The sequence below is a fragment of the Podarcis melisellensis genome, assembly GCF_964234715.1.
Source record: "Podarcis melisellensis genome assembly, chromosome: 13".
NCBI classification, from domain to species: Eukaryota; Metazoa; Chordata; class Lepidosauria; order Squamata; family Lacertidae; genus Podarcis; species Podarcis melisellensis.
In genome coordinates, this window is record NC_138545.1 from 16,823,667 (window position 1) to 16,845,778 (window position 22,112).

The following is a 22,112-nucleotide window of genomic DNA, read 5'->3' on the forward strand; positions in this document are numbered from 1 at the left end:
ATCAAATCCCACAAGCCTCTGCATTTCTGGCCATTTTCTCTACTGTTCATTTTCTACGCCTGACAGGCACATATCAGCATTCTAAATACACAGGCCAGTTGCTTCATCAGGTATCCTGAGCCATAAAAGATAGTAGGTAGCTTCTTTGATGTAGTTTGTTAATCTTTAGATAGATCTTAAGGGCCAGGAAGAGGGTTCACAAAGAGATGGTAAATACTACCCAGCCTTCCTTTCTTTATTGCTGTTTATGACCTCTGGGTTTGCTGAATGCATTCTTCCTTTTTAGTTGTTTTATTTACCCCAGAAGTATGCATGCCTAAATTAGTTTTGTAGTGTAACTTTGTCCCCACGTGGGGTTTTTTGAAATGCTCAGAGGAAATCTGATTGGTTCTTACGAACACTGGGTAAAAAGTTCTTTTGTGAATAAAACGACCTGGGCCGGAGGGTGGACAGGAATTATTATTATACGCACTCCTCCCAGAGTCTTGCTGGTCTTGTGGTTGTCTATTTTATCAGAGTCCAATCCTTCCTTTGCTTTGGGAACGCCACAGCCAGCAAATGTCAGGAGGTGTCCTGTGCATTCAGCTGAGTGGAAGCCCCCTGGACATCTGCCCCAAAGTCTTGCCCTGATGATGCCACTGCCACCCAGGAAGAGAGCCAGGAGCCTTTCTGCCTTGGCAACAGATGTCACTCACCTATCAGGCTGCATACAAACCGTGCATTTTTAAACCACTCCTCCCTACTGCCGCCACCAGAGAATCCTGGAAACTGCAGTTTGTTAAGGGTCCTTGGAAGTGTAGGGCTGCAAGAGGTAAATGATGGTCCCCAGGATTATTATGGGGGGGGGGTCATGTGCTGTAAATATACAGTGTTTATGCAGCCTCAGAGAGAAATCTACAAACACACATCATTCTGGTAAGGGGGCTAGTTGCAACATTTCCTCATTCTGACCTCCTCTTTCTCCCCAGCCACAGATGAAGGGTGTACCCCTGCTTTCTCACACCCTGAGGGTTGCCAGCTTCTCAAGTGGTTGCTGTAGCTGCCTCTGCCTTTAATGATGACACCCTGCTGTACAAACAGTCGCAAAATGGTTCTCAAAGGGTGGGGTGGGCCACACTTGGTGTGGAAGGAAAGGATGACAAGTGTGGCAAGAAGATTCAATACATATTTAAAGATTTCAGTAGAGTAGAGTAGAGCATAGCATAGCTTGTGTGTATACACACAACAACAACAACAGCATCCATGCCTCCCTTCAAGAGCATTGGCTATTCTTCTAAACCTCTCCACAACATATTGTTATGAACAGGGTTTTTCAACTTTGCCCAATATGAAAGGTCAGAAAAGTGAAGCTTCTTTCAGCTGATGAGATGAAAGTTTGCTTGTCTCAAATTAGACCGAATATAAATGAAATTTCCCCGCAAAAGCAAACTCACACCTCTCATTCAGTTTGTATACATACTTAGGGTACATATGTAAGAGGCTTCTGTAAAATTAAATTTGTGGGAAGATTCACGTTCTTACATAGCTGCCTTGTTTTATATGGTACTTTATGGATGTCCTGTGATCATATTATAAAGTAGTTGTGTCGTGTGTTATAAATCAAGCACTGTCGGGAGTTGTTTTCCAGTGTATTTCTTATCAATGAAAAATTTGGTGTGGCACGAGCACATTTTTATTCTGAAGTGTGGCCCAGAGAAACTTTTCTGAGAACGACTACACTAACTGAAAATGTTTTATCTCCATAATGCAAACTTTTGACTGCCAGTTCCTCCATATATTAAGGCTGGTGGGACCTTCTGTGTGGCAAGCAAGCACTCTGCTTGCGGCTCTTTTGCACAATAAGCTGTTAGAAGCACAGGGGCGGGGGGGGGGGGAGCCATTCTTCTTAACCAGGGAGATTCTGGGTGAGAGGTTGGAACGGAAGGATCTCTCAGTTTTGTTCCTCTGAGGTTTCTCATTTTTCTAGTCAGAAATTCAGTTCTCCACATTTTGCAGCAATCTACTTTTTAAAAAATTCCTATGAAAATTCACCTGCATTTTAATACGGCTTTCTTCTCAGAATCAGTTTTTTTTTTTTTGCAGTTTTGACTAATGCACTCATTTATGGACGTGATTCCCCACAATATTATGCATTTTTGCATGTTATTTTCACAAACGTCTTAATTTGTACGCACGCTTTCTCCTAATATATGCGTTTTTGCTTGGAGAAGCGCATCGCAAGATCCAGAGAGGTGTGCACTGTGAAGGATAGATGCATTTCAGTTCTCCTACTGTTTTGGAATGTGAGAATCTGATAGGTTCGGTTTTAAATGTGAACCAAATCGAATTTCTCCACCCTTGCTGGGAGATGGTGAAGCAGTGACTAGTTAGTTTAAATTTATAGTATGATGAACTCACAAACAGAATTTGAGCTATGAGCAACAAAAGCAATTAGATTATAATATCGTTATGATTTAATAGAAGATAGGGTGCAGAAGAAGCAGAAGGGGAGAAACAACATGGAAAACGGGGTGCAAAAATAAAATAAAAGACAAAATTGTGTTTTGGTTGTACATGTTAAAAATGTTGAAACTTAATAAAACATAATTGGAAAAAAAGAAGAAAGGCAGAAGCAGATTAATCTCTCTCTCTCTCTCTGCCTCTTCAAAACACTGATGACAAGTTTTGCAGGCAACATTCCTGTGCTCTGGGCTGTTGCTAACACAACAGCAGCACCTGTAAAGTATCTGGGAGCTCTTAAGCTGCTGACAGTGGCAGATCACACCAAGATACCAACAGAATGACTTGATGTGCGTTCAGCCGACTTCCTCCCTGTGGCAGCAGCCCAGGCTTTTAAGACCCACACTGGTTTGCCTGAAAGTAGGCTTGCGGCTTTGTTACCGCCACCACCAACACTGCTGTGAGAGTGGTTCTCACACTCTTGCTGAAGAAGCAGAAGTGGAGTAGGGACAGCTGAAAAATGACTGTAGGCAGGGCATCTGCTTGGCATGCAGATGTTGCCAGGTTCGATTCCTGGCATCTCCCGGTAGGGCCGGGAGAAGCCTCTGCCTGGAAGCCTGGAGAGTTTCCTATACCTTGGTTATCAAACGCATTGGTACTCAAACAACTTGCAACCCAAACACTGCAAACCTGGAAGTAAGTTTTCCGGTTTGCGAACATTTTTCAGAAGCTGAATGTGCCCCGTTTTGAGTGCCACACTTCCTATTTGAGTGCCACAATTACATTTTGAGTGTTACACTGATGTCTGTCTGCTTTTCCTACTTATTTTCTGTTTTTGTGGCTCTTTTTTGTGTGTCACTGTGTGGAACTCAGTTCAGCTACTGATTGATTGATTGATTGATTGATTGATTGTGTGACTGCAGTACAGTGGTACCTCGGGTTAAGTACTTAATTTGTTCCAGAGGTCCGTTCTTAACCTGAAACTGTTCTTAACCTGAAGCACCACTTTAGCTAATGGGGCCTCCTGCTGCCGCTGCGCCGCCGGAGCACAATTTCTGTTCTTATCCTGAAGCAAAGTTCTTAATCCGAGGTATTATTTCTGGGTTAGTGGAGTCTGTAACCTGAAGCGTATGTAACCCGAGGTACCACTGTACATTATTTATTGCTTTCATTTTCAATGATCTCGTTAGATAGTAAAATTCATTTAAATTGCTATTTTAGGGGTTGTTTTTAAAAGTCTGGAACAGATTAATCCATTCTGCATTACTTTCTATGGGAAAGCGTGCCTTGGTTTTGGAGCTCTTTGGTTTTGGAACGGACTTCCAGAACGGATTAAGTTTGAGAACCAAGGTACTGTATTTCTATGAAAGATGATGTGATGATGGCAATGAAGCCAGCTAGGGGATAGTGTAGGGTATTGTGTGTGTTGGTGTGTTGTTGTGGTGTGATATAAATGAGGATGATCTTAGTCGTGAGGCAAAACCTTGGTTTTACCAAAACAGTAACCCTATTTCTACAGGTTGCTTTGGCTATTTTTCTGGTTATCATTCAATCGCTCACTGCTGTTGCTGTTGTTGTTTTGCATTTTGGACATGTATCATTCTCTCATTTTGTGGTTTTGTAAGATGTGGCTAAGGGGCGCGGGTGGTGCTGTGGGTTAAGCCACAGAGCCTAGGACTTGCTGATCAGAAGGTCGGCGGTTCAAATCCCCACGATGGGGTGAGCTCAGTCCCTGCTCCTGCCAACCTAGCAGTTTGAAAGCACCTCAAGTTCAAGTAGATAAATAGGTACCGCTCTGGCGGGAAGGTAAACGGCGTTTCCGTGAGCTGCTCTGGTTCACCAGAAGCAGCTTAGTCATGCTGGCCACATGACCCGGAAGCTGTACGCCGGCTCCCTTGGCCAATAAAGCGAGATGAGCACCGCAACCCCAGAGTCGGCCACAACTGGACCTAATGGTCAGGGGTACCTTTACCTTTAAGATGATGCTATGTTTTACATTTTGTCTTTTAACTTTTCTCCTTAAGCGCACAGAGTTTATAAAGAAAAGCAGCACACAATTTTTTCAACGTCCATGAGATGAGAGCATCTAGATGTCGGGGTGAGTGAATTGGCTGGAGCTTCGTTGCACAGCTGGGATATGAACTTGCATTTCTCACTGAAACGCTCTTCGGGCCAAACTTCATGTGATGTTAAACATGTGTTTTGACATTGTGTAGATCTTTTTAAAAATGAAACAAAAAGTTGCAAATGTAACAGAACGTTGGCTCACAATAATAAGAATAAACAAAAAAAATCCTTCCAGTAGCACCTTAAAGACCAACTAAGTTAGTTCTTGGTATGAGTTTTTGTGTGCATGCACACTTCTTCAGATACTTCTTCAGATACTTCTTCAGAAGTGTGCATGCACACGAAAGCTCATACCAAGAACTAACTTAGTTGGTTTTTAAGGTGCTACTGGAAGGAATTTTTGTTTTGTTTTGACTATGGCAGACCAACACGGCTACCTATCTGTAATAATAAGAATATTCCATCAAATCTAATTTAAGCATACATCTTAATATAAGCCATCCATTTGTCCAAAAATATATATCCAAATAAGACCAATGATAACAAAATTCTATACAGTGGTGCCTCGGGTTACATACACTTCAGGTTACAGACGCTTCAGGTTACAGACTCTGCTAACCCAGAAATAGTGCTTCAGGTTAAGAGCTTTGCTTCAGGATGAGAACAGAAATTGTGCTCTGGCGGCGCAGTAGCTAAAGTGGTGCTTCAGGTTAAAAACAGTTTCAGGTTAAGAACAGACCTCTGGAACGAATTTAGTACCGTACTTAACCCGAGGTACCACTGTATATGTTCAAATGTAGAAAGGACAGTAAAGGTATTCAGACCACTGAATAATGGACACAGAGTATCCTTCTGATATTCACTCCATACATTTAAAGCCTGCTTGTAGCACTGTAACAGTCATGGCTTCCTCCAAAGAATCCTGGGAACTGTAGTTTATTAAGAGTGCTCAAAGTTGTTAAGAGACCCTTCACTGAGATACAATTCCCAGCCGTCCCCCCGGCCCTTGCCAGAAATTGACAGCTCTGCTACAGATCAGGGTAAGATGGGAACACGCGGTAACCCCATCTGGGGGTTCTCCACACCTCTGAAGGTAAGTGGAAGCAAACCTCAGGGAACAAGTAACTCCAGAAAAAAACCAGCTTCTCCAAATGCATACTGTCAAGAAATAGATACCGCTGAAAGCAGGAAGTCTCAATGGACATTCTGGCAAATCTGTAACTTGCACAATTATTAAAGTTGGCTGCTAATTCGGTTAGCAGAAGGAGGAACTAGGAAGTCAAGACTATTAGGCCATCTAGCTAAGTATTGTCAGTACCTCAGGAGCAGGGAGCCTGCAGCTCTCTGGAGGCCCTTGGTCTAAATTTCCATCATCCACCCTCATTTTTGACCAAGGCGCCTGGGCCAAGGGGCACTGCAGTCCTAGCAGGACTACAAATTAACTGCCTGTAGCTTAACATGGATTAGCAGCAGAGCTCCAGAATTTCAGACAGGTGTCTCCCCAAGTCCTTCCCAAAGATGCCAGAAATTGGACCTGGAAGCAAAGCGTGAGCTCTGCCCCTGAGCAAGCCTGATGAAGCACTAGATCGCCTGTCTCCTTTAAAACCTTTGTGCCTCCTTTTTTATTTCTTCTCATACATTCACATGCTGCCTTTCTTCTGTCAAGGAACCCAGAGCATTGCCCATGGGGTTCCTAGGCGGTCTCCCATCCAGGCACTGACCAGAGCTAAACCTGCTTAGCTTTACCAAGGTATCAGCCTCATGTAACTACACACCATGCCCTGGAACTCTCCAAAAAAACTCTCTCTCACACACACGCAACATGCAGCAAGCAATTCACCCCAGCAATTCCCAAACCTGCAAAGGTCCAATCTGCCCATCCTACCTAAACATGGTATCTCTGCCAGCAGACTTTCTCTCCAGTCTCAGTCAAGACAGAGAATTCCGCTTGAATCAATTCCGACCTACCTTGAAGAGCCAAGCTGATCAGCAGTGTCAGAAAGTAGACTGGAAGGTGTAGGCCAGGCATCCTGGGTGGTGGCAGTGGCAGCAGCAGAAGCGGCTTAAACGATTCAAGAGCTTATTTTCTGGAGGACATGACTGGCAGGAAGGCACCAGATGAATAGTTTGATCAAGCCAAGAGACAGATTCAAGAGGAGCAAGCGGCTATGGCAGAAGATGAAGGAGACTGGGGAAGAGGGGAGACTCTTAAGCTTCCAAATCTCAAAACCGTACTGCTACTTTCGCTCCCCCACGTGGTACAAAAAGCAAAGGGTATGATGTGGGCAGGAGAGGAAACGTGGGTGATGAAAGACTCTGAATATGCATATGCGCGAGGGGTGGCACCTGCGCAATGAGGGAAGGAGTTACACCAATGCAACCACACACACACACACACTGCTGTGACTTTGGCATTTGATCACACTGTGAATGGACCTGTAAGACTGGCCAGATAGGCATCATGGACTTGAGAAAAGAACTGCCAAACGTTTAATGTTCATTTCAAGGCTATAGATGCTTCCTGAATGACAAATTATCTACAGAGACAAGTCTTACAACAGTGCTACACACTGCTCTGTGTGTGTGTGTGTGTGAGAGAGAGAGAGAGAGAGAGAGAGAGAGAGAGAGAGCGCATGGGGGAAACGGAAGTTGGCAATTTGTTTCAAAAATACATGTAAGAGTGAGTGGAGGAAAAGGCAATGTGGTTGTGGGTGGAAGACTTTTCAGCAGAAAAACTGCCAGAGGGGGACAGGGTTGAAAGTTCCTCCTCCTACAAAAGTCTTCTGAGGTTGAGTGCAGCCTCTGTGGCCGTAATGTGTTAAAAAACAAAAATAAAACACATTGGGGGAAATAAGAACTTATGGGAATTGCGATCAGGTGGCAAACGGGTCAGGGTCTTTGCAGTCCTGGTTTACTCGAGTAAAGGAAATAATGTTATCCGAACGTTTGACTCAGCACAGCAGAGTGCTAAAAGGGCAAAGTAAGAAATACAAATTTCTGCGTATATGGTCTTTGATTCTTGAGTATATAAACAAAATCAGTATCTTTATCACAGCCGCAAGTTTCACTATGGAGAGATCAACTTTGTGAACAAACTGTGTGTGTACTTTTATGATGCTATCTGTGTTTGATGAACTGTACTCCAAGTTTTCTTTGTGTTCACTATTCTTCTGCGAAAATCAATGAAATACCTATTTCAAAACAAGGAAACAGGCTTGCAATTGTCTCAAGCAATAGGCATGGAGGATAGTGGACTGGTGCCCCTCCCTCAAGAAAACCCCACCAACTCACTTGCTCCTTTGCCTGTCAAGGCAGCCCCACTCACCTGCCAAAGCCACTGGTAAGTTTACATCCCTGGCAGGGGCTTATGGGTGTAGCTGGGCAGAGGGCAATAATATCCACAAATATTATTGAAAAGCACTGAAATTACTCAATTATCTGAGGTTCTAATCCCCCAGCCAAAGCCTGCCTCTCCCAGTAGAAGCCTGCCCCCCCGTAATTTCATCTTCATGGGATGAGCTCAACAACTTTGGCTGCCCCCCCCCCAAATTCCTGGCTACGCATCCATGCATAGGCTGATGAGAGTGATTTGTGTATAGCACGTATGCCCTGCCCCTTTAGCCAAAATAGTTTTCAGAGCAGTTTGCAATACAGTGGTACCTCGGGTTAAGTACTTAATTCTTTCCGGAGGTCCGTACTTAACCTGAAACTGTTCTTAACCTGAAGCACCACTTTAGCTAACAGGGCCTCTTACTGCTGCCACGCCGCCGGAGCACGATTTCTGTTCTCATCCTGAAGCAAAGTTCTTAACCTGAAGCACTATTTCTGGGTTAGCGGAGTCTGTAACCTGAAGCGTATGTAACCCAAGGTACCACTGTAATTGGATCTAAGAGAGTTTTGGCTCTGAGGCTCCCCCCCCCCCCCAGTTTAAGAAGAAGACCGTGTTAAATTAGTGAAATTAGCACCTGTTACCAATAATGGCCCAAGGATGAAGGCACATGTTATTAAAGATCTGGTGAATACATTGTCCTAACAAAATAAAAAAGATTTCCTTCCAGTAGCACCTTAGAGACCAACTAAGTTAGTTATTGGTGCTACTGGAAGGATTTGTTTTGTTTTGTTTTGACTACGGCAGACCAACATGGCTACCTACCTGTAACTAGAGCATTGTCCTAACTTTCATGACAGAAGAAAGGACAAGAGCGATGGAAGAAAATAAATAAATAAATGAAATTACAGGTACAGTATTTTGGGTGCCGGAGTCCCGTTTACTAAGCGTTCAACCCGATCTGTTTGTAGGGAGCTCAGGCGACGCTGCATCCAAGAAAGGGCTTTCCAACCCTTCCCAGTGCACTTTCCCATCACTTTCCTTATCGCAGAAAATCTGATCTTTTGGGTTTGCTGTGCAAAACTCTCCAGGCAAACTATAATGGCAAAACCAGAACTTACTGGCACATTAACTTGAGTCCTGCCTGGAAATCGCAACAGTCTGGAAGGCCCCATTTACACGTGCATCCAGAGCTGAATAGTGGCAGACACTCTGTGTGGTGGGTCTGCCTTAAAAAAAAAAAAAGGTAGGGTGGGGGAGCAGCAGGAATTCAGCTGGAGCAAAATCTGTGGATTCCACCAATCACACACAGCACGGAAACAACTAAGCAGATATATGGCTTGCTTGCCTGTTTCCTGTGTACTGCATTAGTACTGGGAGAGCAGGAGCCCCCTAGAGGCTGGGTGGAGAACAGACACAATACAGAAGGAAGCTGCGAGAGAGCCAATGCAGAGGCTCAAAGGCTTTTTCTTTTATTTTCTGGGCCACACTTTCAGAATCAAAATTGCTCACAACACACAGGTTTATTTTTATTGATAAGAAATATATTGGAAAACAAAAAGCAGGGCTTGATTTATAGCACAGAAAGAGCTGCTTTATAATATGATCATGGCAGGGCCGGATTTAGGTTTCATGAGATCCTAAACTACTGAAGGGGTAACGGGGCCCTTTATACGTCCAGCTGTCCTTGGTCAACAACAAATTGTCGCTGTTTTTTATGTTGAATATACGCTATATGGTGATTTATCGATGTACTAGGTATCTATTTTTTTTATATAAATATTTTTATTACATTTTCAAATACACAAACAGGAATATAAAGTTCATTTAAAAAAGATAGAGTAGACAAATAATTAAACGATAAAGAAAAGATTCCACTTTCAAAAATATTTTTACATAACCAATCGGACTTCCTCACATCTCCCATACCATGCATTCTTTGCCATTAGAGTGTCAGCAAATTATCACCTTTTTTTCACATCTTAATTTGTACCTTTCAAATATTTTGAATTTAAAGTACTCTTTGTCAATTACTTATACCTTTTATCACCTTTAATAATACCTTAAATTTCTTCCTTTTCTTACTTTTAACTTAATTTCTATTTCAAGAATCTGATCGCTGAAGCCAAAACTTCCAAATCGTGCAATTTTTAACATTCGTACAACTTATAGTATTTTTGTAAATAGTCCTTAAATTTAGTCCAGTCCTCTTCCGTCGCTTCTTCCCCCAAGTCGTGGATTCTGCCAGTCATTTCAGCCAGTTCCATGTAATCCATCAGTTGCATCTGCCACTCTTCCAGTGTAGGTAAATCTTGTGTCTTCCAGTATTTGGCAATAAGTATTCTTGCTGCTGTAGTTGCATACATAAAAAGTGTTGTGTCCTTCTTTAACACCTTCTGGTCGACAATGCCCAATGTACTAGGTATCTAAAGCCATTTGCACATAATGGGCCCCGCCTGCGAGCCTACTCCTTAAAACATCACTGGTAAAATACATATTTTAAGGAGTAGGCTTGCAGGCGGGGCCCATTACTTACATCATAGGAGCCTACACAACACAAAACACTGTTGTTGTATGTAGGTGTTGTTGTTTTATATTTTGGAAATGTACATCCAGTTGTTTTTTCCTTTTAAATTTTTGGGGCCCCCAAGAGTGTGGGGCCCTAAGCTATAGCTTGTTTACCTTATACGTAAATCCAGCACTAGATCACGGGACATCCAGAAAGTATAAAACAACACATAAGATCATGAATCATTCCCAAAATATAATTACAAACGAGCCTCTTACATATGTACCTTAAGTACGTATACAAACTCAATGAGAGGTGTGAGCTTGCTTTCAGTGGGTAATCTCCTTTATACAGTGGTACCTTGGGTTAAGTACTTAATTCGTTCCAGAAGTCCGTTCTTAACCTGAAACTGTTCTTAACCTGAAGCACCACTTTAGCTAATGGGGCCTCCTGCTGCTGCCGCGCTGCCACAGCACAATTTCTGTTCTCATCCTGAAGCAAAGTTCTTAACCCGAGGTAATATTTCTGGGCTAGCGGAGTCTGTAACCTGAAGCATATGTAAGCTGAAGAGTATGTAACCTGAGGTACCACTGTATTAGGTCTAACTCTCCTCATCCACACAAAAAAATTGTTCTCTTGATTTGATTATGATTTCAATAATGATTTTATTTCTTCTTCGTGAAGTTGTCACCTATGCATGCATGTTCGTCTGCGCATGCGTGATGCCTGTCTCAAATGTCCACACCATTTTTAAGTACAAAGTGAATGTGACTTAAGTTTTCTAGTTGGACTGAACCTGGTTAGAGGGGGAAACGCACCAAACAGCAGTATTTGCCAAGAAACTACAGGTCTGATACGGCTTGTGGCTAAACGTCATGCAAATGCAGCTTCAAAAACCGGCACAGGGAGCCCACTGAATGCAGAGTAAGTGGCAATGTGAATGCACACAAAGCCTCTCTTCTGTGTCTGCTTATTTCATAAGCCCCCTTGAGCACTGTTTTTTTGTGAGGAAATGGGTTGCAACAAGGGGGCGAGAAGTGACCTCAGTCACCATTTACAAGCTTGTCCCATGAGCATAAGAGCTGAGGAAAAGGCAGTGCGTCAGTCAGCTCCCACACAACCTTCCAAGCAGTGATATTTTAACTTGAAATGTGTGCTACCCACAGGTGGAAGGAAAGGAGGGAAACGAAAATAGGCCAGCCAATGGGAGATGACAATGCTCTGATACGGGTGCAGATCTGGCTTCCTGTTTCACCGCCACAGGAAGTTGGTGTTTGAGCCAACAAGGTGCACACTGACATCCCATCCCTGCAGCGTCTCCTCCGTACAACTAGAGACCAATGATGGTAAGAAACCCGTAAGACAGACTCTCTTTTGCCTTTCTTCCTTTGAGTTGTTTTCTTTTGAGTCTCTCTCTGAACACCTTGGAAGGACCAGACAGTGGGACGCCTTCTCCTGACGCTATCTTTCTTGTCTGCCTCAGGACAAAGATTACGTTGGATTTGCAACTCTGCCCACCCAAGTCCACAGAAAGTCCGTAAAGAAGGGGTTTGACTTCACTCTGATGGTTGCAGGTAACGTGTTGAAAAGACCCACTTTCTCCATCTTTACCAGCTCCAACACCTCTGAATGCATCTAGACACACTCCCTGCGGCTCTCTTTCCTTTCCATGCTATTGTCGTGCAAAATGAAGAGGTGCCCTTAAGTGTTGGATTTTGCATGGTTCAGACCAGGTTCTGGAAGAGACTCTGGCTTGCACACCAAGTGCAGCCATTCAGACCTCTCTGCATGGTCCTCAGGGCACTCTGTAAGGCACAACCCCCTCCTCCCCGTCCCTGACTGGGCTTTGAACACCACACATTCTTTTTATTTGACCAAAGGTGGATTTAGGGGAGCACGACTGGTTCCCCCACACTGGGTGCTGAGCTGAGGGGGTGCTGCAAGGCGCTCTGCAACAATGACAAACAACGGAAGGCGAGTTGGGGGGGGAGGGCACTGAAATTTGGCGTCGCACAAGGCGCTGCTGAAGTTGGTTTTTTCTTAATTTCAAAAATTCAAAACAAACAAACATACAGACAAACATACATACATACATCCTGTTTAAATATTGGTAACATTATTAAGGGACTTCCTCAAATCCCCTTGGTAGAATTTCATTATATATCATTTTAACAGTTTCCCAAAATCGATTTTCTCAAAAAAATAACTTGATCACTTAACCTCTTTCATTCTTTCTAATTTAGCTTTAAACATCTTAAGTCTTATCCTTACATATTTAAATCCTAAGCCTATCTATTATTTGCAAGCTTTTCCAATTAAGTTATCTTAACATATTTATTTAAATAGTCTTTAAATTTCATCCATTCTTCCTGATACTCTTCCTCCTTATGGTGGCGCTGCTGAAATTTTAAAGCCCAAGGTCTGCCATTGCTTTGACCTGTGATCGAGCCTTTTGGCTGTCTGGATAGAGAAGAGTGGGTGAGTGTGCTTGTGTAGAAGCTAACCTACTATACAGTGGTAACATTCACATGAACGGCTCGGCCCACTTTTGTCTCTGGCCTGCCCACCATTGGCTGGTGGACCCTGAAAGCGTGACCAGAAGGGATTGCCCTGAAAAAACGTGCCCAACCCCCTGGTCAAAACACTGATGGCGACTGATCAGTGGGCAATTTGGCTGCCTTTTGTGCCAAGCCACACTAGAATGTATCTTGAGACACATCCACTTCTTAGGTGTCATAGGAGAGGCGAGTCTCTCAGGCCTGCTCCTCGAACCCACTAGGACAGGCTTCCTCAACCTCAGCCCTCCAGATGTTTTTGGCCTACCACTCCAATGATCCCTAGCTAGCAGGACCAGTGGTCAAGTATGCTGGGAATTGTAGTCTCAAAACATCTGGAGGGCCGAGGTTGAGGAAGCCTGCACTAGGATATATTCTGCTTCCAGAGGTAGGGACAGAAATCAGAATCCTGACTAGGGCTGGACAGACCAGTCTGTTTCCAGGCCGTGTTAAATTACTATGTTTATTCATAAATTCGTTTTTGTACCCCTGCTGCATTAATCTACATTTAGAAAAAACAACAACACCCGTATGATTTGTTTAAATGATAAGTAAATTTGTACTTTATCTCACTGTAAGCATTTCTAAACTGTCTTATTTTTTTAAAATATGCATTTTCAAGTTGGTGCATTTGGGGGCCAAGGACTGTATTGCAAAATTTGGAGACATAACTGAAAGATGATCAGTACAGGAGGCATCCATTGAGGTCAGGTTTGCATCGGAATTCATAGAAATAAAATCCCTCATGCATCTCCAGACCTGAAAACCAGAAAACTAGTCTCTCAGGCTTATTCCTGTCTTAATCAAGTTCCTCCAAGTTCAAGGATCATCAGCTGATACCTTCACGTTCATTCATCCAATAGGAGAATCTGGGCTGGGAAAATCCACTCTTGTCAATAGCCTCTTCTTGACAGATCTATACAAGGACCGGATACTCCCGGATGCACAAGGTAAGGACTGATGGCAGCTCCAGTCTGCAGTGTTTTTGGATGGGATGGGGAGAGCTGAGAGTGTGACCCCAGTGCTATTACTGCCCTGCCTCCCCCACTTCACAGGCAGGATCCCCCAGACTTTGGAAATTGTCAAGCATGCGGTAGACATTGAAGAAAGGGGAGTAAAAGTGAAATTGACGGTGATCGATACCCCAGGATTTGGAGATGCAGTGGACAACACTGAGTGGTAAGAGGCCAGCTGGATGTATTCCTGCGCCCCAATTCTGAAGAAGCACAGGGATGAATAAGGTGCTATAGCAGGGAAGGTGGGATCTGGGACCCAGATCTGGGGAAATCAAGGATTCATGGGTGGGAACTGGGTCCAAATTTAGGGGTGCTGAAAGCCAATATTTATTGGGTCTTTGAGAGTAAAGCGAAGAAAGCATATCTTGTCTACTTTTGAAAGCCCAAAGGATGGAGGATGAGGAAAGAGTTCATACATGCATGTTCAGCACCCAATTATAACATCTAGTGCAGAAGTGGGCAGGTGGCAGGAGGGGGAAAAGCAGTATATGAAAGAGAAATAAGAGGAGGGCAGTGAGGAAAAGACACCCACTTCTTGTATATAATTCTTGGCAAGATTATCCAGGAGGACATGTGGCCGTTGGCTGAAAAAAGGATTGCCCACCCTATTCCAATGACTGGTTTTCACTGTAGAGCAAGCACCACAGACGGTTGGTTTGCACTGAGACCTCAACCCATGGCTTATGTTAACTGTTTCAGATGTTACAAGCAAATAACAGTGTGCGCCCCTACTTTCTTCCCCTCCTTATCTTGAGGACCCCCAGATTCTGTTGCAAGCAGTGGCCTTTGAGAGCGAAGCAATGGGCCAAACCATAGCTTACTGATTCAGACATGATGCCAACCAAACTGGGCTTAAGATCCTGGTTTGGTGGACAAACTATAGCTCACACGCCACAGGAAACCATGGTTTGTTGTTATGCCTCAGATAGAACGTTGATGTCCTATGACATTCCCACAGACAACAGGCAAGTGATATGTATCTATGTGGAAGTAGCTGATCTTCTTCCTGGCCTTTAAAGATCAATCCAGGCTCTAGTCCCCCTCATTACGTAAATGTAGCTAAGGAAAACTAGGATTCGGTGGGGGGGGGTGTATGATACTGACTAGCAATGGGGCCTTCTCACCACCTCATCCCCCTTTCTTCTCCTACCTGGTTTCTACTGCAGCTGGAAGCCAATTGCCCACTACATTGATTCCCAGTTTGAGCAGTACTTTCGAGATGAGAGCGGCTTGGACCGCAAGAACATTCAGGATGGGCGTGTCCACTGCTGTCTCTATGTCCTGTCACCCTTTGGACACGGGTAAGATGTGTGGAGCTTTAGGGTGTGGCCATAGGGAATCAGGATCATGTCTTTCAGTGCTTGAAAGGATAGCAGCTCTCCATGGTTTTTATTTCCAGCACCTAGTTCATTGCTGAGAGCCAGTGTGTCGTAATGGTTAAGAGCGGTAGACTCGTAATCTGGGGAACCAGGTTCGCGTCTCCGCTCTTCCACATGCAGCTGCGGGGTGACCTTGGGCTAGTCACACTTCTTTGAAGTCTCTCAGCCCCACTCACCTCACAGAGTGTTTGTTGTGGGGGAGGACAGGAAAGGAGAATGTTAGCCACTTTGAGACTCCTTTGGGTAGTGATAAAGCAGGATATCAAATCCAAACTCTTCTTCTTCTTCTGGGATGAGTGGCAGCATAATAAAGTGCCACTGAGCATGTGCCAACTTCCTTTAGTGCTGACGGCCTAACTTATCAGCACAAACCTGGCAGCCAGATCTTAAGTGGGCTGGAATCCTGATTGTTTTTTTCATTTTTTTTATTAAAAAATGAAATGAATGGCGAGGGGGGCAATCACAATTCAACACAAATTGTGCAAACAAGCCCAGCTTTGAGACTCCAGGGGTTAGTGGGGGTAGGAGGCAGAACTGCCAGGGGCTCTGAAAAGAGGGGTCAATGATTTTGATCCCGCCCTTCTGCCACAGGCTCCGCCCCCTGGACATTGTATTCCTCCGAGCCATCCACGACAAAGTCAATATTGTGCCGGTGATTGGAAAGGCGGACAGCTTGACTCCAACAGAGGTGAAACGCAAGAAAGAGAAGGTGAGAAAGGGGAAGGGCCACCATAGCTCAGCTGGAAGAACATCTGCTTTGCATGCAGAAGGTCCCAGGTTCAATCCCTGGCCTCTCCAGGTAGACTCCCTACCTGAAACCCTGGAGAGCCTCTGTCAATCAATGTAGACGATACTGAGCTGGATGGACCAATGGCCTGGCACCATGTGGGGCAGCCCCCTATGTTCCTGTGGGAGGCTTCTGAAAGGGATGTTGAAGGGAAAACTCATATATGCTGGGTTGGAACTGATGCATGCAGCAAGTACCACACTTGTCTGAAGTAAACACCTTACTGTAAGGATATGGAGCCTCCAGCACTCTCTACAGGAAATCTCATTGCAATACCTGCACCTCTGGAGCCAATTTCTTCACACACCCCACTGCTAGTCCTGTCCTCTGCACAGCTACATTTCATGGGTATTTTAGCTCCTCATTTTGATTCCTTTGGACATACAGATCCGGCAGGAGTTAGAGGAAAACGGGATCAATATCTACGAGTTTCCTGACTGTGACTCCGATGAAGACGAAGAATTCAAAGCTCAGGATGCGGAGATGAAGGTAAGGAGCTCTGGTCTTCCCTCTGAGAGGGAGAAGTGTCGGGTGGGATGGAAAAGGTGGAGCAATAATGGGCCTCATTGGCCTTCTTCCTGCAGCAAAGCATCCCCTTTGCTGTAATTGGATCCAGTCAGGTGGTCAAGGAGTCGAAGGACAAAGTGTTCCGGGGACGGCAATATCCTTGGGGGACAGTGGAAGGTAAGTTGCATTATGAGGGCACTCAGCAGAGGGCGCTGTGTCAAAGGAAGTTACTGATCTCGACTTCCTATTTCCCCCACCCCACCCCCTAGTGGAAAATGCGGCTCACTGCGACTTCCTCAAACTTCGGAACATGCTGATTCAAACCCATATGCAGGACTTAAAGGATGTGACCCACGAAGTCCATTACGAAAACTACCGCGCGCAGTGCATTCAGAGTCTGACCAGACCTGGGGCACGAGACCGCAGCAGCCGCGCGTAAGCAGATTCTGTTTTCTGTAAGGGAAGAGGATTTGGACAGGCCAGGGCAGAGGGCTCAGTTGTGTGGTGAAACAAGAGGCTGGAGGGAGTCTGGTTAATTTAAGACAAGAACATGATTATAAAACGGAACTGCGCACACTCCACACTGATATAGCCTTTAAAAAGGCAAGTTCTATCCAGCAAATACTGAAGAGTAAAGTTGGCAGGTCCCAGTTCCTTTGCTTAACTCCCTACTGGCAATTTAACAAAGTGCTTTTAAGGCAGAGGTGGGAAACCTTTGCCCATCCAGATGTTGCTGAACTACAGCTCCCGTCATCCCAGGTCCTACCTTGCTAGGCTTGATGGGAGTCTTAGTTCAGCAACATCTGGAGGGCCAAAGGTTCCCCACATCCTGGCTTAAGGACTGGGGGAAAGAGCTGCGAGGGAACGTGTTAGTTACCGGTATGCTTCAGGTAGGGGTACATACCTTGCAGGCAGGGCGGAATGTGCTGCATGCACTAGCATGCTGTTTGTTCATGGTTAACCAGGAATCCTGCCTTACACCCATCACCTTCCTGCCATGCTACACTCACTCTTTGCCGCTATGCTGCACTGCTTTATTGGTATGATCCAGTGAACATAGCAAGCTGCCTTGCGCAGAGTCCAGCCACTTGTCTGTCTAGCTCAGCAATGCCCTGCACCCATTGTTCAGCGTGGGGTACCCAGATATTGTTGGACTGCAACTCCCATTGCTCCCGGTCAGCTTAGCCAGTGGTCAGGGCTGATGGGAATTGTTGTCCAGCTATGACTGGGCACCCCAGGTTGAAGAACGCTGGTCTACACTGCCTGGGAGTAGCTTTCCAGAGTTTCAGGCAGGGTTCTCCGCCTGCTTTACCTGGAGATGCCGGGGATTGAACCCGGGACCTTCCACATGCAAGGCAGGTGTGCTCTATCCCTGGGCTACAGCTTTCCCCCAGAGCTAATGTGCAAGCAGGAGCCAGGATCTTCCCGTGTTCTATCACCAGCTCTCTTTCGCCTCCCCAGGAAACTGTCACGTCAAAGTGCCACTGAGCTGCCACTCCTGCCTCTGGCCGAGACGGAGAAATTAATTCGTGAGAAAGACGAGGAGGTGAGTCTTTGCACGTTTTAAGGCTTTGTGTTTGTGTTTTCCCTTGGAGCCAGCAGCTGCTGACCCTGTCCGATGTTAGATCTGAGTCCTTCAGCAGCTGCATTTTAGCACTCGGCAAGCGATACAAAAAAGGTGGGTCCACACCGAAGGCAAGTGCAACCTCAGCATCTCTCTCTCGCCTCTCTTTCTCCAGCTCCGTCGGATGCAGGAAATGCTGCAGAAGATGCAGGCACAGATGCTGCAGAGCAAAGGGGAGCAGTGTGACAACCTCTGAAAGGCAGCAGAGCTCCTTTCCCACAGTGCTATGAGAATCCCGATGGAAAGAGACTTTATTCTGCTTCTATGTGGCCAAATCAGGGGGCCACACTGGTAGTGGAAATGGAAGAGTTAAGTGTTGGTGGGTATACTATGTATTTGAGAGGAAAAAACCCTCTGGACTTCCAGATGTTACTGGACTACAACTCCCATGCTAGTTGAGGCTGATGGGAGTTGGAGTCCCCACAATATGCAGAGGGCCACAGGTCCCCCAACCCTGGCTAAAGAAATTATCACACTGGATAACCTGTCTATCATATATCCCTTCTTTCTCCAACCCGCCCCCTCGCCCCACCATTGTCCACTGACTGTTTTAGTATCTTTCAATAAGACACAATGACTGACTGCTCAATGGAAATAAAATGTATTTTACAAGGCTGAAGACTGGCTTCCTAACAGGTCTCCAAATCATTTGTATGCATCTACTTTCCCACAAACTGTCAAGCACAAAATATTTATCTCCAAAGAAGCCTGCCATCAAACAGATGCTCCTCTACGGATTCCTATTTTCACTTCCACTTGATCTATTTATTCAGGATTATTTCTCCAGACAAATTTAACTGTGACAGACAAAAGTACTCAGCAACAAAAGTGCTGCACTATTATTTGAAACGTGGGCCATGAGGTCACGTGGATAGCTGAAAAACTGGGCAGAGGATGAGGCCTCAAGGAGACAATACTAAAACAAGTCATTTTTTCAGAATAGAAAAATTGTAACCCTTAAGCTCTCAATGTAACCAAGAAAGCCAGTATGGTTGTTTATTGGACGTACAACGACGCAGCCTGAAAAGGATATAGTCTCTCAGGAGCTGAAGGCTGTGTACGTATTAAAATGAAAACAGCCACAGTAGACTGCAAGTTTGAGCAGAGGAAGGACCCTGGCGAGGGTCCGTGCTCCAACCATTTCCCTGCTTAAAGGGGCTTCTCAAGCTGCTCTTACACCCATGGGGGGAATGCATCTCTTCCACACACACCAATGGACAGTGGGGAAAAAGCTTGAGGAAAAATCCAGATGCAAAGCAGCCCTAACCTCCCATTAGTCAGTTCAAACAGGCAGCTTCCCACAGCTTCTTTTCTTAAAAAACAAAAACTAAGATGGAGGCATCTAACTGGGCCCTAGTCAGGAGGCCAAGCGTGTAGAAGGCCCTTGTCAGTTTCACATCTGAGGGAAAGTCATAATGCCTGCGTAGAGTGAAGGGCCTTCCCCCACAGACTAGTGACTTTCAATTCCCCTGCCAGATAGGGCTTCTTTCCTCCCTGGAGTGAGCATCATCTAAACCTTCAAAAACATAAAAGGAGAGGGAGGAAATAATGGCAGCACCCTTCCCTCCCCACATCACTCCCTTTGCATTAGCACGCTCTAGACTCCTCTCACAAAAGACTACGACGAAGTAGAGGCCTGTTTTGAGGCGCTGCCCTGCCTGAGCCCTGAAGCCCCAGCGCCATTTGAGTCCCCGCAGCTTGTGTCTGGAGGACGGGAGGCTCCCAAGGCCACACAAAAGTTTTCTCCCCTTGCTGCTCCGGAAGAAGCAGCAGCACCGTCCTGTTGCTTCTCGTATTCGGTGTATTTCTTGGACGACCCGTAAACTCGCTCAGCCGGGTATTTGAGGCGGTTCTTCCCTATCTTGCGGAGGGCGGCCGAGGGAAGGTCCACGTGGCACTTGTCCGCCAGAGCCACCAGGTAGATGAGGACATCGCTGAGCTCGTCGGAGAGGGCTTCGCGCTCAGGCGCCGTCCAGCCCGGGAGGCCTTCAGGGGCTTCTTCCCGCCACTGGCTAAAGGGCAACAGGGGAGAAACGATGGCGTGAGGAGGGGAAGGAGCTAAGAAGGGATTTGAAGCTTCCAAAGGGAAGTCATGGTGGTTTGTTGCAGCAAAGCCAGCAAAGGCTCTTGGGACACCTTAAAACAGGAGAGAGGCACCTGAGGGCTGACTGCACCCACTAGGCCTCTCTGCCTCACTCTTGGAACTCTGCTTAGGCCTCACTCTCTCCCCCCAGCCTCCTTGAGAGGTTTTGCCTTGCTCAAATGTGTCCTTGTACACCAACCATGCCTCTTGAAGGGCAGAGAGAGATGCGTGTAGACATTAACCTACGTTAAGAAGATAAAATTTAGACTGACTGCTCTGCCCACTTTTGTCTCTGGGAAAGGGGAATGCGGCTCTAGGGCTGAAAAGGGGTCCACTTTGCCACCGTCTTAAAGGTTAACAACTTTATTGTGGAGTAAGGTTTCGTCAACTGCAGACCACTCCCTCAGATGCATGAAGTGTTACCCTGAGTGCCCAGATACTGATAAGCTGGAACGTGTGCAGAGGACAACCAAAATGATCAAGGGCCTGGAAACCAAGCCTTATGAGGAACAGTTGAAGGAGCTGGGTATGCTTAGCCTGAAAAAGAATCAGAACTGTAGGGTTGGAAGAGACCCTGGGGGTCATCTAGTTCAATGCAGGAATCTCAACTAAAGCATCCATAACAGGCCACCCAACCTCTGTTTAAAAGCCTCCAAGGAAGAAGAGTCCACAACCTCCAGAGGGAAACTGTTCCACTGAGACTGAGGAGATATGATCGCCATCTTCAAATATCTCAAGGGGCTGTTCCATGGAAGATGGAGCAAATTGGTTCTCTCCTGCTCTGGAGGACAGGCCTCGAACCAACAGATTCAAGTTACAAGAAATATTCTGACTAAACATCAGGAAGAACTTTCTGACAGTAAGAGCTGTTTGACAGTGGAACAAACTACCTCAGGAGGTGGTGCCAGTTGATGGGAGTTGTAGTCCAACAACTTCTGGAGGGCACCAGCTTGGCAAAAGCTGGATCAGATGATCGCCAAGGACCCTTCTGATTCTATGAAAGCACCTTTAGGCCTACATCCTCTCCTTCCCTTCCCTTCCCCTCCCTTCCGAAAATACTGCCTGTGGAGGGAGGCCTACTCTGCAATCTCGTCACCTGTACTCACAAGAGCTCCGCCAGCTCCCCAACCTCCCCAACGAGGGCAAGCAGCAGATTCCGAGGCTGGTGGTACTTCCCCCAGCCACGCTCGGCTGTGAAACCAGACTGGAGTCTTCGGCTGTGGGAGAGACAGAGAGGTGAAGAGAGGTTGATGCTGTGTTCAGCAGAGGCTGGTCCATTAGGGCAAAGGAGGCACTGCCACAGCAGCTTCAGACTTGCTCTTGGCTAGTCTCCATTTGCCTTCCTCTTTACTTACAACCAGTTGGGATGGCTCCGCCTACAGTGGCTCTGGCACCACCTACTGTTAGTCTCCAAGCCTTCTGCCCTACCAGTCCCAAACAGCACCAATGACCCCTGTACACTGGTTCAGATTTGGGGGAGGGAAGGAGAGGGTGAAGTTATAATCAACCATAAATGTGGGGCCTGTGAGGTGGGAAGAGAGAAAGGAGGGTGTCTCACATGTCTTCCAAGGTAGGCTCAGCGCTGAACTGAAACGCCTCTGCTGAATTTCCGTTCCTGTTCCTCACCAAATCCTCATCCATTTCTTCCTCTTTTGCCTTTGGTGAACTGGCCGATGGGAACAATGCCTGGCAAAGGAAGTCACGGTAACTGTGCGCCTTCATTCCAACCAACTAGTAAGGATTTTTTCCATCAGTTTGCTATTGGCAGTTTAAAATTGTTGAGATTGGGAGTTGCGAGCTAAACCTGGAAGCTATTTT

General features: G+C 45.8%; 3 protein-coding genes across 3 annotated transcripts in view; 1 reads left to right on the forward strand and 2 right to left on the reverse strand.

Moving 5' to 3' along the window:
• The window catches only part of ITGAL (integrin subunit alpha L), a 55,245-nt gene extending 48,430 nt beyond the window's left edge, over positions 1-6,815 (reverse strand). Inside the window, exon 1 of the mRNA XM_081884730.1 lies at positions 6,475-6,815. Within this exon, the coding sequence (XP_081740856.1) occupies positions 6,475-6,535 (61 nt within the window). The 5' untranslated portion in view covers positions 6,536-6,815. The remainder of the gene's footprint in view (positions 1-6,474) is intronic.
• Positions 6,816-9,242: 2,427 nt separating this feature from the next.
• SEPTIN1 (septin 1) lies at positions 9,243-18,594 on the forward strand. Its single transcript, XM_081884773.1, has 12 exons — positions 9,243-9,355; positions 11,510-11,689; positions 11,827-11,917; positions 13,762-13,848; positions 13,954-14,077; positions 15,081-15,215; positions 15,885-16,002; positions 16,468-16,569; positions 16,665-16,764; positions 16,857-17,022; positions 18,049-18,133; positions 18,327-18,594. Exons 2-12 carry the CDS (start codon positions 11,684-11,686, stop codon positions 18,405-18,407), a joined length of 1,095 nt encoding a protein of 364 aa, XP_081740899.1. The 5' UTR covers positions 9,243-9,355; positions 11,510-11,683; the 3' UTR covers positions 18,408-18,594.
• A 202-nt stretch (positions 18,595-18,796) lies between these two features.
• On the reverse strand, positions 18,797-22,016 carry DCTPP1 (dCTP pyrophosphatase 1; the record flags this gene model as incomplete). The annotated part of the gene is made up of 3 exons (XM_081884797.1): positions 18,797-20,223; positions 21,401-21,511; positions 21,853-22,016. 3 exons carry the CDS (start codon positions 22,014-22,016, stop codon positions 19,830-19,832), a joined length of 669 nt encoding a protein of 222 aa, XP_081740923.1. The 3' UTR covers positions 18,797-19,829.
• Positions 22,017-22,112: the final 96 nt, after the last annotated feature.

What these genes read in the sequence shown, in the direction of transcription:
- SEPTIN1 (XM_081884773.1), top strand. An exon ending in CTGTCACCCTTTGGACACGG is followed by an intron (nt 15,216 to 15,884) that starts GTAAGATGTGTG and finishes CTTCTGCCACAG; the next exon opens with GCTCCGCCCCCTGGACATTG. An exon ending in TTCGTGAGAAAGACGAGGAG is followed by an intron (nt 18,134 to 18,326) that starts GTGAGTCTTTGC and finishes CTCTTTCTCCAG; the next exon opens with CTCCGTCGGATGCAGGAAAT.